The 17,341-nt window shown below is 47.9% G+C and overlaps 1 protein-coding gene across 6 annotated transcripts in view; it reads right to left on the bottom strand.

The window, feature by feature from the left end:
- Positions 1 to 17,341, bottom strand: part of LOC136612061 (collagen alpha-1(VII) chain-like) — a 268,004-nt gene that overhangs the window by 234,006 nt on the left and 16,657 nt on the right. For all 6 annotated transcript variants that reach the window (XM_066592145.1, XM_066592146.1, XM_066592144.1 and 3 more), the window contains exon 2: positions 11,489 to 11,611. In XM_066592145.1, the coding sequence (XP_066448242.1) occupies positions 11,489 to 11,567 (79 nt within the window). In that variant the 5' untranslated portion in view covers positions 11,568 to 11,611. The remainder of the gene's footprint in view (positions 1 to 11,488; positions 11,612 to 17,341) is intronic.

Below are 17,341 nucleotides of genomic sequence, written 5' to 3'. Positions count from 1 at the left end.
CCACCTCCGTCTGGAGCTGCAAACGTGGGCATAGCAATGGGGAATCCATTGTGTCTTTGTGCCTGACAGGTCAAACACCGCGATGGGAACTAAGTTTGCACCAACAGCATAGGTGGGTCCTAGGAAGCCCAAGACATGAACAAAAAAATTGATCTGAGCGGCCAAACATGGCAGAATTGCACCACACCCACGACATAGGCCTCGGCCCACAGCTTCAGCAATCCTAGGCAGGAAGCGGACTTTCACTGCACCAAGGACATAGGCCTCTGCACAAACCCTCAGCAATCGCGGGCCTACAGCGAACTCCTGTGCTTGCGTAGCTGTGCACGTCTCATTAGCGCTGTATTGCTCCTGTAGTTTGTCCCAATGCAGTGCCACGGATAGTAGAGCTAACGTCAGATTAAATACAGGTGGGCTTCGGCCCACACTGCATGCCCCAGTCTGACCGGGGCTTTTTATAAATAGTCACAGGCAGGTACAACTCCGCAATGGGAATTCTGTGTGCACCCACCGCATGGGTGGCTCCCTGGAACCCACAGGCGGTACATTAATATATCCCATTGCAGTGCCCTGGACAGCAGAGCTAACGTCAGATTAAATGCAGGTGGGCTTCGGCCCACACTGCATGCCCCAACCTGACCGGGGTTTTTAATTCATAGACACAAGCAGGTACAAATCCCCTATGTGAAGTCCCTGTGGACCCACAGCATGGGTGGCTCCCTAGAACCCACCAGCGGTACATAAATATATCCCATTGCAGTGCCCAGCACAGCTGAGGTAACGTCAGATTTAATGCAGTTTGGCTTCGTCCCACACTGCATGCCCCAGTCAGACTGGGGTTCTTTATAAGTAAACACATGCAGTTACAACTCCGTGTGGACCGACAGCATGGGTGGGTCCCAGGAAGCCACCGGCGGTACATAAATAAATCCCATTGTATTGCCCAGCACAGCTGAGGTAACGTCAGGTTATAAGGAGGTGGGCTTCGGCCCACACTGCACGCCCCAACCTGACCGGGATTTTTAATTCATAGACACAGGCAGGTACAAATTCCCTATGTGAAGTCCCTGTGGACCGACAGCAGGGGTGGCTCCCTGGAACCCACCGGCGGTACATAAATATATCCCATTGCAGTGCCCTGGACAGCAGAGCTAACGTCAGATTAAATGCAGGTGGGCTTCGGCCCACACTGTATGTCCCAGTCAGACTGGGGTTCTTTATAAGTAGACACATGCAGTTACAACTCCGTGTGGACCGACAGCATGGGTGGGTCCCAGGAAGTCACCGGCGGTACAAAAATAAATCCCATTGCATTGTCCAGCACAGCTGAGGTGACGTCAGATTAAATGCAGGTGGGCTTCGGCCCACACTGCATGCCCCAACCTGACCGGGATTTTTAATTCATAGACACAGGCAGGTACAAATCCCCTATGTGAAGTCCCTGTGGACCCACAGCATGGGTGGCTCCCTGGAACCCACCGGCGGTACATAAATATATCCCATTGCAGTGCCCAGCACAGCTGAGGTAACGTCAGATTTAATGCAGTTCGGCTTCGACCCACACTGCATGCCCCAGTCAGACTGGGGTTCTTTATAAGTAGGCACATGCAGTTACAACTCCGTGTGGACCGACAGCATGGGTGGGTCCCAGGAAGCCACCGGCTGTACATAAATATACCCCATTGCAGTGCCCTAGACAGCAGAGCTAACGTCAGATTAAATGCAGGTGGGCTTCGGCCAAGAATGTTTTCATTGTTGGAGGAGGAGGACGGGAAAGTTTTTGAGGCAGTAAGTGTCCTGTCCCCGTGTCTGTGGTTATATGCACCTTCCCAGTGACCGCGTCGCTGAAAAGTTGTCGCGCCTGTGGAACCTAGTAGCGTGGCCTCGCCACCATCATGTCTTTGGGAAACATTTTAGCGGTAAGAGTATGCACAAACCCCTGGAACATTTCATTGGCAGCAGTGAGGACAGACCCCACTAACATTTCATTTGCAGCAGTATACACAGACCCCAGTAACATTTCAGTAGTATCAGTATAGACAGACCGCAGTAACAGTAACGTAGAAGCAGTAGGGACAAAGCAGCAGATTCACATTTCCCTGGCAGCAGTGTAGGGAGAGCATAGTATTGGTAAGATTTCAACAGTAGGAGTATAGTCAGGCCCCAGCAACAGTAACGTAGAAGCAGTAGGGACAAAGCAGCAGATTCACATTTCCCTGGCAGCAGTGTAGGGAGAGCATAGTATTGGTCAGATTTCAGTAGTAGGAGTATAGTCAGGCCCCAGCAACAGTAACGTAGAAGCAGTAGGGACAAAGCAGCAGATTCACATTTCCCTGGCAGCAGTGTAGGGAGAGCATAGTATTGGTAAGATTTCAGTTGTAGGAGTATAGACAGGCCCCAGTAACATTAACCTAGAAGCAGTATGGGCAAAGCCCACTATTAGTTACATTTCTGTTATAGCAGTATAGACCTGCCCCAGTAACATTTCCATTGAAGCATTATGGGTAGAGCCCAGTATTAGTAAAATTACAGTAGTAACAGTATACACCAACCAAGGTAAAATTTCAGGAGCAGAAGTATCGGCAGACCGAAGTAACTTTTCTGTTGCTGAAGTATAGTCAGACCCCTGTAGCATTACTGTTGCAGAAGTATAGGTAGGCAGAACAGAGTTACATTTCTGTAGCAAAAGTGTAGGCCAACCCCAGACACAGTGGTGTACAATGAGTGCACGCGAAGCCCATAAAAATTACTTGGATTACATTGTAGGCGAGGGCCCGAAAAATTGTTGTACCGACAGTACAAATGTACCCCAGAAAAATTGCCCATGCCCAACCCAGAGGGTAGTTGAAACCCATTAATCGCTTAGCGTACTGTGGCTTAATTTTTAACTAGGCCTGGAGGCAGCCCAGTCTAAAAAACAATTGGTTCAGGTGGAAGTTTCAATGCTTTAATGAGAATTGAAATAGATAAATATTATTTAGAAAAGTTATATGAGCCTTTTGGCCCACAGAAAAATTGCCCATTCGCGGTAATTACGAGAGGTTTCAGGAGGAGGAGCCGGAGGAGGACGACGAATCCCATACACAGATTGACAAAGTTTTTTAGGTAGCGCTGCTGTCCGCTGGTGGAGAAGAGTAGTCTGGGGAAATCCAGGCTTTGTTCATCTTTATAAGTGTAAGCCTGTCGGCGCTGTCAGTTGACAGGCGGGTACGCTTGTCCATGATGATTTCCCCAGCTGCACTAAACACCCTCTCTGACAAGACGCTAGCCGCAGGGCATGCCAACACCTCCAGGGTATACAGCGTGAGTTCGGGCCACGTGTCCAGCTTTGACACCCAGTAGTTGTACGGAGCAGAGGCGTCACGGAGGACGGTGGTACGATCGGCTGCGTACTCCCTCACCATCTTCTTACAGTGCTCCCTCCGACTCAGCCTTGACTGGGGAGGCGAGAGACAGTCTTGCTGGGGAGCCATAAAGCTGGCAAAGGCCTTGGAGAGTGTTCCCCTGCCTGCGCTGTACATGCTGCCTGATCTCCGCGCCTCCCCTTCTACGTGGCCCTCGGAACTGTGCCTTCTGCCACTAGCGCTGTCAGATGGGAAGTTTATCAGTTTGTCCACCAGGGCCCTGTGGTATTGCATCACTCTCAAACCCCTTTCCTCTTCGGGAATGAGAGTGGAAAGGTTCTCCTTATACCGTGGGTCAAGCAGTGTGTACACCCAGTAATCCGTAGTGGCCAGAATGCGTCCAACACGAGGGTCACGAGAAAGGCATGCTAACATAAAGTCAGCCATGTGTGCCAGGGTACCTGTACGCAACATATGGCTGTCTTCACTAGTAAAATCACTTTGAGTATCCTCCTCCTCCTCAGGCCATACACGCTGAATGGATGAGAGGCAAGCAGCATGGGTACCCTCTGCAGTGGGCCCAGCTGTCTCTTCCTCCTCATGCTCCTCCCCCTCCTCCTCCTCCTCCTTCTCCTCCACGCACTGAGATATAGACATGAGGGTGCTCTGACTATCCAGCGACATACTGTCTTCCCCCGCCTCCATTTCCGCCAGCAAAGCATCAGCCTTTATGCTTTTCAGGGAACTTCTCAACAGGCATAGCAGGGGAATGGTGACGCTAATGATTGCAGCATCGCCGCTCACCATCAGGGTGGACTCCTCAAAGTTTCCAAGGACCTGGCAGATATCTGCCATCCAGGCCCACTCCTCTGTAAAGAATTGAGGAGGCTGACTCCCACTTCGCCGCCCATGTTGGAGTTGGTATTCCACTATAGCTCTACGCTGCTCATACAGCCGGGACAACATGTGAAGCATAGAGTTCCACCGTGTGGGCACGTCGCAAAGCAGTCGGTGCACTGGTAGATTAAACCGATGTTGCAGGGTGCGCAGGGTGGCAGCGTCCGTGTTGGACTTGCAGAAATGTGCGCTGACCCAGCGTACCTTGCCGAGGAGGTCTGACAAGTATGGGTAGCCTTTCAGAAACCGCTGAACCACCAAATTAAAGACGTGGGCCAGGCATGGCACGTACGTGAGGCTGCCGAGCTGCAGAGCCACCACCAGGTTACGGCCATTGTCACACACGACCATGCCCGGTTGGAGGCTCAGTGGCGAAAGCCAGCGGTCGGTCTGCTCTGTCAGACCGTGCAACAGTTCGTGGGCCGTGTGCCTCTTCTCTCCTAAGCTGAGTAGTTTCAGCACGGCCTGCTGACGCTTGCCCACCGCTGTGCTGCCGCGCCGCGCGACACCGACTGCTGGCAACGTGCTGCTGGTGACAAGTCTTGATTGCGAGGTAGAGGTTGCGTTGGAGAAGGAGGAGGAGGAGGAGGAGGAGGAAGGTTTAGTGGAGGTGGCATACACTGCCGCAGATACCAGCACCGATCTGGGGTCCGCAATTCTGGGGGTGGGTAGTACATGAGCGGTCCCAGGCTCTGACTCGGTCCCAGCCTCCACTAAATTCAACCAATGTGCCGTCAGGGAGATATAGTGGCCCTGCCCGCCTGTGCTTGTCCACGTGTCCGTTGTTAAGTGGACCTTGGCAGTAACTGAGTTGGTGAGAGCGCGTACGATGTTGCGTGAGACATGGTCGTGCAGGGCTGGGACAGCACACCGTGAAAAATAGTGGCGACTGGGGACAAAGTAGCACGGGGCTGCCGCCGCCATCATGTTTTTGTACGCCTCAGTTTCCACCAGCCTGTAGGGGAGCATCTCCAGGCTGATCAATTTGGCTATGTGGACATTTAAAGCCTGAGCAAGCGGGTGCGTGGCGGCGTATTTGCGCTTTTGCTCCAATGATTCTCTTAGCGACAGCTGGACGCTGCGTTGAGAGACATTGCTGGATGGGGCCGAGGACAGCGGAGGTGAGGGTGTGGGTCCAGGCCAGGAGACGGTCGTGCCTGTGTCCTAAGAGGGCGGTTGAATCTCAGTGGCAGGTCTGGGCCCAGGGGGAGAGGCAGTGGTGCAAGCTGGAGGCGGTGAACGGCCTTCGTCCCACCTTGTGGGGTACTTGGCCATCATATGCCTGCGCATGCTGGTGGTGGTGAGGCTGGTGGTGGTGGCTCCCCGGCTGATCCTGGCGTGACAAACCTTGCACACCACTGTTCGTCGGTCGTCCGGCGTCTCCGTGAAAAACTGCCACACCTTAGAGCACCTTGGCCTCTGCACGGTGGCTTGGCGCAAAGGGGTGCTTTGGGAAACAGCTGGTGGATTATTCGCTCATGCCCTGCCTCTACCCCTGGCCACCCCACTGCCTCTTCCAACCTGTCCTGCGGCTGCAATTGCCTCCCCCTCTGAAGACCGGTCCTCAGTTGGCTTATCACACCAGGTGGGATCAGTCACCTCATCGTCCAGCGGCTCTTCCTCCGAATCCTCTGTGCGCACCTCCCTCGGACTTACTGCCCTTACTACTACCTCACTGATAGACAACTGTGTCTCATCGTCATCGTCCTCCTCACCCACTGAAAGCTCTTGAGACAGTTGCCGGAAGTCCCCAGCCTCATCCCCCGGACCCCGGGAACTTTCCAAAGGTTGGGCATCGGTCACGACAAACTCCTCCGGTGGTAGAGGAACCATTGCTGCCCAATCTGGGCAGGGGCCCGAGAACAGTTCTTGGGAGTCTGCCTGCTCCTCAGAATGTGTCATTTTCATGGAGTGAGGAGGCTGGGAGGAAGGAGGAGCAGCAGCCAGAGGATTCAGAGTTGCAGCAGTGGACGGCGTAGAAGACTGGGTGGTCGATACATTGCTTGATGCACTTTCTGCCATCCACGACAGGACCTGCTCATACTGCTCGGTTTTTAATAAAGGTCTACCGCGTGGACCCAAAAATTGTGATATGAAGCTGGGGACCCCAGAAACTGTCCTCTCTCCTACTCCCGCAGCAGCCGGCTGCGATTCACCTGGACCAGGAACTCGGCCTACTCCCCACACCCTCACGTGGACCTCCGCATCCTCGACCGCGACTGTGTCCACGTCCTCTACCCCTACCCCTACCCCTCAGCATGGTGGATTAAGAATCGAGCAGAGACAGAGCGGTGTAAAAATGTTTGTGAATTATTGCCGCGCAGTTGGTGGCTGCCAGCGGTAATATAACGCAAAATGAAGCCAGAGATGAATTATAAGGAAGGCTATGCAGTTTGGATGGACGTGAAGTCCCACAGGCCACGCAGGCACATGCACTGGGTAACCGTTAGCCGTAAAAAGGAATTTTTTTGTTAAATCTCCTTATTTTACTCTGCAATGCAGGCTGAGGCTAGGCAGTGTGTATTGCACTTTCAATCTATGGGCGTCGGGCAGACCGTGAACATCTGAGACAGCACACATATAACAGAGCGTTGTAGAAAATGTGTGGTTTCTTGGCGTACACTTAGAGGCACAATGCAGTGAGGCTACGCGAAGTGCGGGCAGAAAAATATTTTTTTAAATGAAGGCTGCACGCAGGCCTAGCTGTGAACTATGCAGCTTGGATGGACGTGAAGTCCCACAGGCCACGCAGGGACATGCACTGGGTAACCGTTAGCAGTAAAAAGGAATTTTTTTTAAAATCTCCTTATTTTACTCTGCAATGCAGGCTGAGGCTAGGCAGTGTGTATTGCACTTTCAATCTATGGGCGTCGGGCAGACCGTGAACGTCTGAGACAGCACACGTATAACAGAGCATTGTAGAAAATGTGTGGTTTCTTGGCATACACTTAGAGGCACACTGCAGTGAGGCTACGCAAAGTGCGGACAGAAAAATATTTTTTTAAATGAAGGCTGCACGCAGGCTAGGCTGTGCAATGCAGAGGTACTACAACTCCCAGCAACCACGGAGTTAAATGCACACAGTCGCAGGTTGCCCTAAGAAGAACCGTTGGGGTACTTGTAGACAGGATTCTACACTACCACTGTCCCTGCCTGACCAATAGTGCCCCTATACTGAAGTACAGACTGCAGCCTCAGAACACTACAGCCTGCACGCCCGATATACATTAAAAAAAAAATTTGGGCAAAACTGCTCACAGCAGCCACAACAGTAATGCACTAGGTGAGCTGTGGCCCTAAGAAGGGCCGTTGTGGTTCTTGAAGACGCTAACACTGTCCCTATAGCAGCAGCAGCATCAGCAGCACTGTCCCTGATCTCTCTTAGCGTGTCTGTGGCGAGCCGCGGGCAGGGCTGATTTAAATACTCGGGGGTCACTTGATCTTGCCAGCCACTCACTGCAGGGGGTGGGATAGGGCTGGAACGTCACAGGAGGAAGTTGTAATGCCTTCCCTGTGTTTCTATTGGCCAGAAAAGGGCGCAAATTTCTCAGGGAAGGAAATGTAATGGAGTCGAGTGCCACGTGGTGCTCGTCTCGAGTAACGAGCATCTCGAACACCCTAATGCTCAAACAAGCATCAAGCTCGGACGAGTGCGCTCGCTCATCTCTAGTAATATCCAATATATACGCTGCACCAAGTGCCCTTTGAAAATCCACGTTTAGGCCTCAGTCAGACGACCATTTTTTGCCGCGATTTGCGGATCGCATGTCAGATGCGCATCCGCAAATGGCGTGACCGGGGCCGAAAAATCGCCCGAAAAATCTGCAGCTAGCAGCGTTTTCGGGGAAAAGGCCCCGATCACAGGAGCGCTGTCCAACCCATTGCAATTCAATGGAGCCGGCAATACAGCAATGTGCTGTGGGCGAGCTCGGGATGAATTTTCGGGAAGGGCTTAAAAATATAAGCCCTTACCTGAAAATCATCCAAAAATGTGTAAAAATACAAAAAATATATATACTCACCTTGTCCGTGCAGCCGGAGTTCAGCCGCGGCCGGCAGTTCTCCTGAACTGCTCTGGGTAGTATTCAGCAGCCGGGGATTTAAAATCCCCGCCTGCTGAATGGGCTGCCTCAGATTGGTCACAGCCCTCACCAATCAGAGGCAGCTCTCACTCACCCATTCATGAATTCATGAATGGGTGAGTGAGTGCTGCCTCTGATTGGCTCAGCGCAGAGACCAATCAGGGGCAGCTCTCAGCTGTCATTCAATAGCTGAGAGCTGCCCCTGATTGGTCCTTGCGCTGAGCCAAGCCAGCTCCATTGAATTCAATGGGTGAACATCATTCTTCTCTGCCACAGCTGTTACAGCTGTAGCAGAGGAGAATGATTTCTGTGGTATATGTTCTCAACGGGGTCGGCGCTGCTGCTGCCGCCGGCCCCATTGAGCGCATATAATAGAACACAAGGAATCGCAGATCGCAGATAGGCGCGATCTGCGATTCCTCGTGTCCTATAATTTATCGGACATCCGCATAAAAAGCGGTCATGTGTCCGATGCCATTGCGAAGCAATGGTTCTATTTATGCGCAGATCGCATGCGCAAATCGCGCGAAAAAACGCCCGTCTGACCGAGGCCTAAAAGACATCTCTCTGATGTTAAAGGGGTTGTCTCGCGAAAGCAAGTGGGGTTATACACTTCTGTATGGCCATATTAATGCACTTTGTAATGTACATTCTGCATTAAATATGAGCCATACAGAAGTTATTCACTTACCTGCTTCGTTGCTAGCGTCCCCGTCGCCATGGATCCGTCTAATTTTGATGTCTTCTTGCTTTTTTAGACGCGCTTGTGCTGTGCGGTCTTCTTCCTGGTGAATGGGGCCGCTCGTGCCGGAGAGCTGGTCCTCATAGCTCCGCCCCATCACGTGTGCCGATTCCAGCCAATCAGGAGGCTGGAATCGGCAATGGACCGCACAGAGCCCACGGTGCGCCACGGGAGAAGACCCGCGGTGCATCGTGGGTGAAGATCCCGGCGGCCATCTTAGTGAAGGAAGAAGGAAGAAGGAAGACGTCACAGAGCGGGGATTCGGGTAAGTAATAAAAAAATGTTTTTTTAACACATCCTTTGGGGTTGTCCTGCGCCGAACGGGGGGCCTATGGAAAAAAAGAAAACCCGTTTCGGCGCGAGACAACCCCTTTAATCATACAGGGGATTTAAATGTGTCTGGTGTTTCTATAGACTTTGCTGAAGTGCATAATAGTAATATATTTGGGTTTGCAAACCAGCAAGTGGTGGTGGCATCATTATAAACTTTTAAATAGGGAAAAAAATTGGATATTTTTTTAGGCACTTGGGCCCCTCTGGCTTGAACATTTACAGGAGTGATGTGTTTTTTTTGGATGTAGGCTTAGCTATCTTTCGGGTTTGTGAGATAACAAATAGAGATGAGCGAACGTACTCGTTACGAGTACTTACGCACCCGAGCACCGCCATTTTCGAGTACAGCAGTACTCGCGCGTAAAGATTCGGGGGGCGCCGTGGCGGCACGGGGGGTAGCAGTGGGGAGTGGGGGGGAGAGGGAGAGAGAGAGGGCTCCCCCCTGTTCCCCGCTGCTCCCCCCCGCACCGCCGCGCCTCTCCCCGCCCCCCGGCGCCCCCCGAATCTTTACGCCCGAGTACTGAAGTACTCGAAAATGGCGGTACTCGGGTGCGTAAGTACTCATTACGAGTACGTTCGCTCATCTCTAATAACAAACCATAATTTACTATATAGGAAAGGTTAATGCTCTACATACAATTATAGGGACTACCTGTGAAGTAACAGGCTGTATTGTGATGTACTGGTCCTTTTTGGTATTAGTGTTTAGGCTTCCTCATAGACTAATATAGGAGATTTCAAGTTGGCTGCAGTAGTCATGCAAAAAATGTAGGGACGATTGCAAAGTTGTATTGCATAATAGGACGCGTGCCTCCAATAAACTGCACAGTTGATACTATGCAGATGCAAACTCTGAGATTGAAGAAACAGCGGCTGGTTAGTGACCTGCACCACCTCATCTGGCGCGGCCAATAGATATTTGGCCTATGGCCTGCTCTCAGACAAAGCAATTACTGCATATTGCAACTCCCGGGGTATCCCCAGTGCTGCTATACTACAGGCATCTCTGCAAGCATTTATATTGTCCTCGTGGCCACCACTGCCTGTGTTATTTTTCTGGAGACAAGAGAGAATTGTTTACAGCTAGTTAGTCAGTGACTGGTGTTCGTTTGTAACGTTCAAGAATTTTGCCTCCAATCTGCGAACAATTACTAAAAACTGTTTTGTTTAGTTAATAAACCTTGCTGCATTCATATGGCATATGTTTACTGATATCACGCACCATAAACTGCTGTCTACAACCATGCAGATGTGTGATCGTCAGCATCTTCTACGGTACAACTAGAAAGGCAGTCCTAGAACAATGCCGGCACCGGCTTCACTGGCTCATGCAAAATCTTCATCTACTGAGTCTCTGAAGGCCATCATTTCTGTCCTGAACTCGGATGTATTGACCCCAGCAACATTGGTAAGTCCCCTATCCCTCAAACCTAGCAAAAGCCTCCACTCCATCTCAGGGCCTCTTCTTTCAACTATATGGCAAGTTGTGTTTTTGTATTATTGTTGTTATGGATTATTTTCATTGCTGTTGCATTCCATAGACTCTGGATTGATGAGTAGCTGTTCGAATCCCGTGTCTTCCCAGGTTTTATATGTGAATAATAAGTTGTCTCTTTCTCCAACATATCCCATCAGGGAAGAGTCTGGAGATTCCCTTACACATTAGGTTGTCGGCTGTTTCTGACAATTAGCAAGTTTGGCCAACATATATAAAATGTGTATGAGCACCATAAGTCTAAAACTACCTAAATGTAAAGCTTTAGAATAACTAAAGTCTTTTCAGCTTTACATTGATTTTACATTGAAATTAGATAACGTAGAAGCTCTCTCTCCACTGCAGACTCACATTTTGCAGGAAAATAATCAATAACAGCTCCATGTAATAAAATAAAGCAGATTCTTAGATTTTGGCTCATATGGACTTAATTAAAACTAACATTCCTACAAGGCCAAGGAAATCTACTCTTCGCATGACCTGCACTAACATATTCATAGTCAATCAGCTCAATCTGTTCCGTATTACTTACATCATATATATTTATATGCATCACATGTGCACTTAGCTTCTAAAATATTTTTTGTTAACATACCTTCTAGCTGAGCCACCACTGTCCATTTCGTCAGAAAAGCTGTCAGGGTGAAAATCCTTAAATGTAATGATATCATCATAGGGTCCACTTATCTTGGCTTAAATTTTTCTTATATTACAAATTCTGAAATAAAACCAAACACATTTTAAGTTAATTAAACCTGGCTTTGTACAGTGATGCAATCAGCTGAAGTGGACCTCTAGTTTGGATAAACACAAGCTAATGTATTACAGAATTACATTTTATGCAGTTATCTAAATTACTTTCATTAAAGGACCACTCTGGCAAAAACACATTTTTCCATTCCCGCTCCCCTCACCTGATTGCCAATTACACTCTCTAGGTCTCCTCTGTGTTGTCCAAGCACTGCCATGCAGTGTAGCCTCCTATCAGGCACCATCTTGAGGCTGAGATTTTTTACTTTTAGTTTCACATCAACCCCACGACGCATCAGCACAGCATTAGCTGAGGCTATACCATCTTTGCCTGCTGTGGGGACACTTTAATTATCATTACCTTCTATATTCTTCTAAATAAGCTACAGACCATAAGCATAAAGTCAGGAGGTGACAGTGACATGAGCTATGTGATCATCATCACTAACTGTAACAGGAGTGTCTGTGTCCCTGTCTAAACAGTTTCTGTGCTTCGGAGGGGCGGAGCCTGTCCTGAGGATATAAGCAACTGTGTTGCGTGAGAGTTCCTGCTAGATCTCCAACTCACCATCCTGACCCTTGGCTTTCCAACTGCTGCAGCTTGTTCACAGGCACGGATGAGGTCAGTACTGCTGTTGGGACCATTTCAGAGTGGATTCATCATGACTCTTTGTAAAACTGGAGATGGAATTGGTTGAGGAATCCAAGATGGCGTTGGTGTGCTGTGGACCGCAGCCTGCTCGAACAGAGTGGACTGGAGAAGAGACTCTGCAATAAAGGTGGCATAGTTTGCCAGATCTGCTTCCCAGCCAGCACCCATGTCACCAGCTGGGAAAAGAGACACCTGCACTCTAAACAGAGGTTCAGAACAAGAGGAGAGCCAGACTGAGGAGAGCATACCATCTGCAGCATCGCTCTATATTAGAGCACTATCTTTGGGCGTTCCCGCGGAACACCTTGCCCATTGTTCTCAATGGGACCTTAAAAGACATCATATGGCACTTGTATGCCACACGATGTACATGCAAGTACAATGTGATGTTTCTCATTGAAATCAATACTTACGATCCTTTGATGCACATAAAACATGTCCTTGAGGACTGCAATTTCACAGAAGTGTTGCGATCCGTTTTTGAATAATGTATGTTGGCAAGCCCACGTGAATGCAGCCTCAAAAAGAGAAATACTCAAAGTTTGAAAATAGCTAATTTTTCCAAAATTTCAGTAAAGTTCGATTTTTTTTTCTTAAAAAAGACAAAATTTATTGATTAAAATGCACCACTACAATGTGTCACTAAACAATCTTGCTAAATGTAATTTGGGATACTTTTAGGGGTGCAGTTTTTTAAAATTGGGTGATTCATGGGGGTTTTATGATATATAAGCTCTTAAAATCCATGTCAGAACTGAATTGGTCCGTAAAAAAAACTGTTAAGCCTATATACTTTGTGGAGTCCTAAAAAAATAAAATAACACTTTAAAAATGATTGCAATATAAAGTAGGCCAATGGTAAATGTTAATTATTAACTACTTTTTGGTGTTTGACTATCTGCCATTGGACTTATTCCGACGAGCGATATTTTTAAGCACGTTTTTTGAGATGCGCACAAAACGCGTGTGAATATGAAATCCATTCTTTTGTCAAAAAACGCATGTCAAACATGCAGATTTTGGTGCAGATTTTTTCCGCATGGCTGAATACTACACAGTGTATAGTGCAATGTTCCGATAAGTGTGAAAACACCGTTAACAGCATCTTGACCAACTAGAAGTATAATTATGCTTCCTTCTTGCAATTTCCAGTTTGTAAGCTACAGTAGCTTGTGATAATAAAAAAAACTCAGGTAGAGGCCCCTTTTTTAAACTAAAAATGGGATTCTTCTTGACTTTAAAGAAGATAAAAATTGTGACCGCAAAAAATGGCCAAATTCAAATCAAAATTGACAACAAGGCCATAGAATGCATGCAAGACTTAATCTTTCTTGGTTCGAAAATTGACCAAGATGCAGCATTATACCAGAGATAAAACAAAGGATAGCGTTGGGGCAAAGTGTGATGCTAAACATGGACAAAATCTGGAAAAATAGGGATATCGATATAGCAACTAAACGAAGGATAGTGCAAAAAAATTGTTTTCCCTATAGTCATGTATGTATATGAAAGCTAGACTGCGAAAAAAGCTGATAGTAAGAGGATTGAAGATACTGGTGAAGGCTGCTGCCTACACCATGAACATCAAGAGTAACAAATAGAGAAGTCCTGAATCGTATAAGAGCTGATATATCACTAGAGGGCAAGATGGCCAGTTTCATGCTCACTTATTTTGGCCATGTAATGTGTACAGAGTCGCTAGAATAATCTATAATGCTTGGAGAGATCAATGGCAAAAGAGGACCTGGCCGCCAAAGAACACGATGGCTGATGCTGTCAGAGCTGATACTGCATGGATATCACACAACTGAAAGAAGCAGTGCAAAACCGAAAAACATGGAGGGAGGGAGCCTTTCGGGTCGCCAAGGGTCGTGACTCGTGAACAACTAAACGGCTAACAACAACAGTTTGTGATAAAAGTTCTAGACACTAAGGGCTCATGTCCACGGGCAAAATGTGATTTAAAATCCGCAGCGGATCTCCCGCGCGCGGATCCGCACCCCATAGGGATGCATTGACCACCCGCGGGTAGATAAATACCTGCGGATCGTCAATAAAAGGCATTTTAAAAAAAATGGAGCATGAAAAAATCTGGACCATGCTCCATTTTCATGCGGGTCTCCCGCGGGGACGGCTCCCGCGGGCTTCTATTGAAGCCTATGGAAGCCGTCCGGATCCGCGGGAGACCTAAAATAGGAATTAAAAGCATTTACTCACCCGCAGCGGGCCGCGAAGCTCTGCTCTTCCTCACGGCCGCATCTCCCTTGCTTCGGCTCGGCGGATGTGCCCGGCGCATGCGCGCGGCACGTCGACGACGTGCCGGCGACGTGCCGCCGGCGTCAGGAATTCATCCGCCGGCCGAAAATGAAGATCCGGCCGTGAGGAACAGCTGACCTTCGCCGCCCGCTACGGATAGGTAAATGCTTTTAAATTTCTATTTTCAGCGCTCATGTCCGCGGGGCAGGAGGGACCCGCTGCAGATTCTCCATGTAGAATCTGCAGCGGATCTGATTTTCCCCGTGGACATGAGGCCTAAGGCCTTTTTGGCCTTTCCTCTTTTTGAAATTAAAGGATTAATCTGGTGGGAGATTTTTTTTTTTTTTTTCATTATGAAGTTGACTGGATACATATGGGTTGTAGCTTATTTAGGTGAATATAGACGATAATAATAATCAAATTGTTCACCTTGTAGGTAGATTAGTATAACCCTAGCTAATGTTGTATTGATGGCATCATGGGGTTGATGTAAAAAATCTAACCCTCAAGATGGTGGCTAACAGGGGGCTGCACTGCATGAAAGTGGCTGGAATACACAGAGAAGACCTCCAGAGTGTGACAGGCAATCAGATGAGAGGGGCAGGCATGGAAAATGTGTTTTCATTGGAGTGACCCTTCAAACCTTTTACTTACTATCAAAGAAAAACTGAAAATAGCACATGGCTTAAAGCATCATCTCTTTAGTAAACTTGGCCTTTTAATCTCCTTAATGTTCTTGCAGATGTTAACTGATGTCCTGCTCTTTTTCATCCTGTCACCAGTAACAGATTCTTGCTCGTTCACAAGGTTTTTCTGTTTTTGTTTAATAATGCCAGGTTATCTGGCCAGTAGCCTCCAAAGTTCTTCATTATGATTTACTTTAATCATAGTAGAAGTAAGGAACTTTTGCTAAGTTGCCTAAAGATCTGAAATTCACATAGATACATTTTTCTACTTTAAATTGTCAACTAATTCTATGCTATTTACAGTGAATATAAAAAGTCTACACTCCCGTTAAAATGGCATGTTTCTGTCATATTAAAAAAATCGACCAAGATGAATAATTTCAGATGTATTTCCACCTTCAATGTGACCCGTTGTCTGTATAATCTGTATAACCATAAAGAGCTTACAACACATCAAAGGGATCGGATTCTTTGAAGGTATCAGTCAAGAGAAGGGTACCAAAATATTTCCAAGGCATTACACATACCATGGAATACAGATAGTCCCCAACTTGCAAACGTTTGAGTTACGAACTTTACAAGATGCGAACAATCTGTACTGCACAGTATGATGTAATCCTATGGCATTACATCATACTGTGCAGGGACCGGACAGGCTTCTATCAAGCCTGAGAAGCCTGTCCTGTCAGTGTTAACAGTTCCAACGAGCAGCGCGCTCATCGGAACTGCTGCCGCCGGGTGCTGGCTGTAGCAGCCAGCACCCGATGTTCAGGAGGCCCGTACAGTGTCCCGCAATAAGATCGCGGGATACTGTGCTGTTGCTAGGCAGCTGGGGGCCTTCTGAAGGGCCTTTAGGGCTGCCTATACAGAGCGCCTATCAAGCCGTGCGTTTGATAGGCACTCTGCATAGGCAGCCCTGGGGCCTTTTAGAAGGCCCCTGGCTGCCTAGCAACCGCACAGCGTCCCGTGATCTTATCGCGGGACACTGTACGGGCCCCCTGAACATCGGGTGCTGGCTGTTTCTTACAGCCAGCACCCGGCGGCAGCAGTTCCGACGAGCCGCGCTGTTCGTTGGAACTGCTAAGCCTTTAGAGTGTTAACAGTTCCGATGAGCGGCGTGGCTCGTCGGAACTGCTGCCGCCGGGTGTCCGCTGTAAGAACAGCCGGCACCCAATGTTGTATGGAGCAGTATCCACCCGTGTTCCTGCCCCATACAAACATTTGTTCGGACATATGAACAAATGTACTTGCGAACAGGTTCCTGGAACGGAACCTGTTCGCAAGTAGGAGACCATCTGTACAGTGAAGACGGTCATCAAAAAGTGGATTAAATTTGGCCCAGCAGTGACATTACTAAGAACTGCACGTTCCTCAAAAATAGACGAATGAATGAATAGACGAGAAGAACATTGGTCTGGGAAGCTGCCAAGAGGCCTACAGCAACATTAAAGGAGCTGCAGGGAATTCTGTCAAGTACTGGTTGTGTAGTGCATGTGACAACCATTTTCCGTATTCTTCATATGTCTGGGTTCTAGGGTAGGATGGCAAGATGTAAGTCTTTAGTAACAAAGAAAAAAATTTAGACTGGCATTTTAACAGGGGTAGAATTTTTATATACACTGTATGGATCACAGATTAAGGCCACTTTCAGACGAGTGTATATGGTAGACCATAATACGGAGCTAATGTAAATCCATGTATCTATTCAAATGGATGTATTTTGTTTTACAGTTTTTTTTAAAACGCAGCATGACTTATTTGTGTATTTGCCTCTGTATTGCTATTCTTTTCTCTTGGGCAAATACTGATGGAAATACTAATACTATGGTTGTAATTTCATGTGCAACCCGTCCATAATAAAGATCTGTATTAAGACATGTTTCCATACACTTGTCTGAAAGCTGCCTAACTGTTGGAGATAAACAGTGTATCATTTTATATCATAATGTACATGAGTGATGACAAAGTTTGAACAGAGCTGTGGAATATGTTGGTGCTATATAAGCAACATAAAATAAAAAAATAAATAACATAGTTTTATGATTTGAATGCGCAGAAAACAGTGAAAGATCAATTTCCAGATCTGCACAGTTAGTTCTAAATA

This window comes from Eleutherodactylus coqui, chromosome 2 (assembly GCF_035609145.1).
Source record: "Eleutherodactylus coqui strain aEleCoq1 chromosome 2, aEleCoq1.hap1, whole genome shotgun sequence".
In the NCBI taxonomy this organism is placed as follows: Eukaryota; Metazoa; Chordata; class Amphibia; order Anura; family Eleutherodactylidae; genus Eleutherodactylus; species Eleutherodactylus coqui.
Note: the sequence above shows the minus strand (reverse complement) of the source record. Positions and strands in the feature narration are given on the sequence as shown.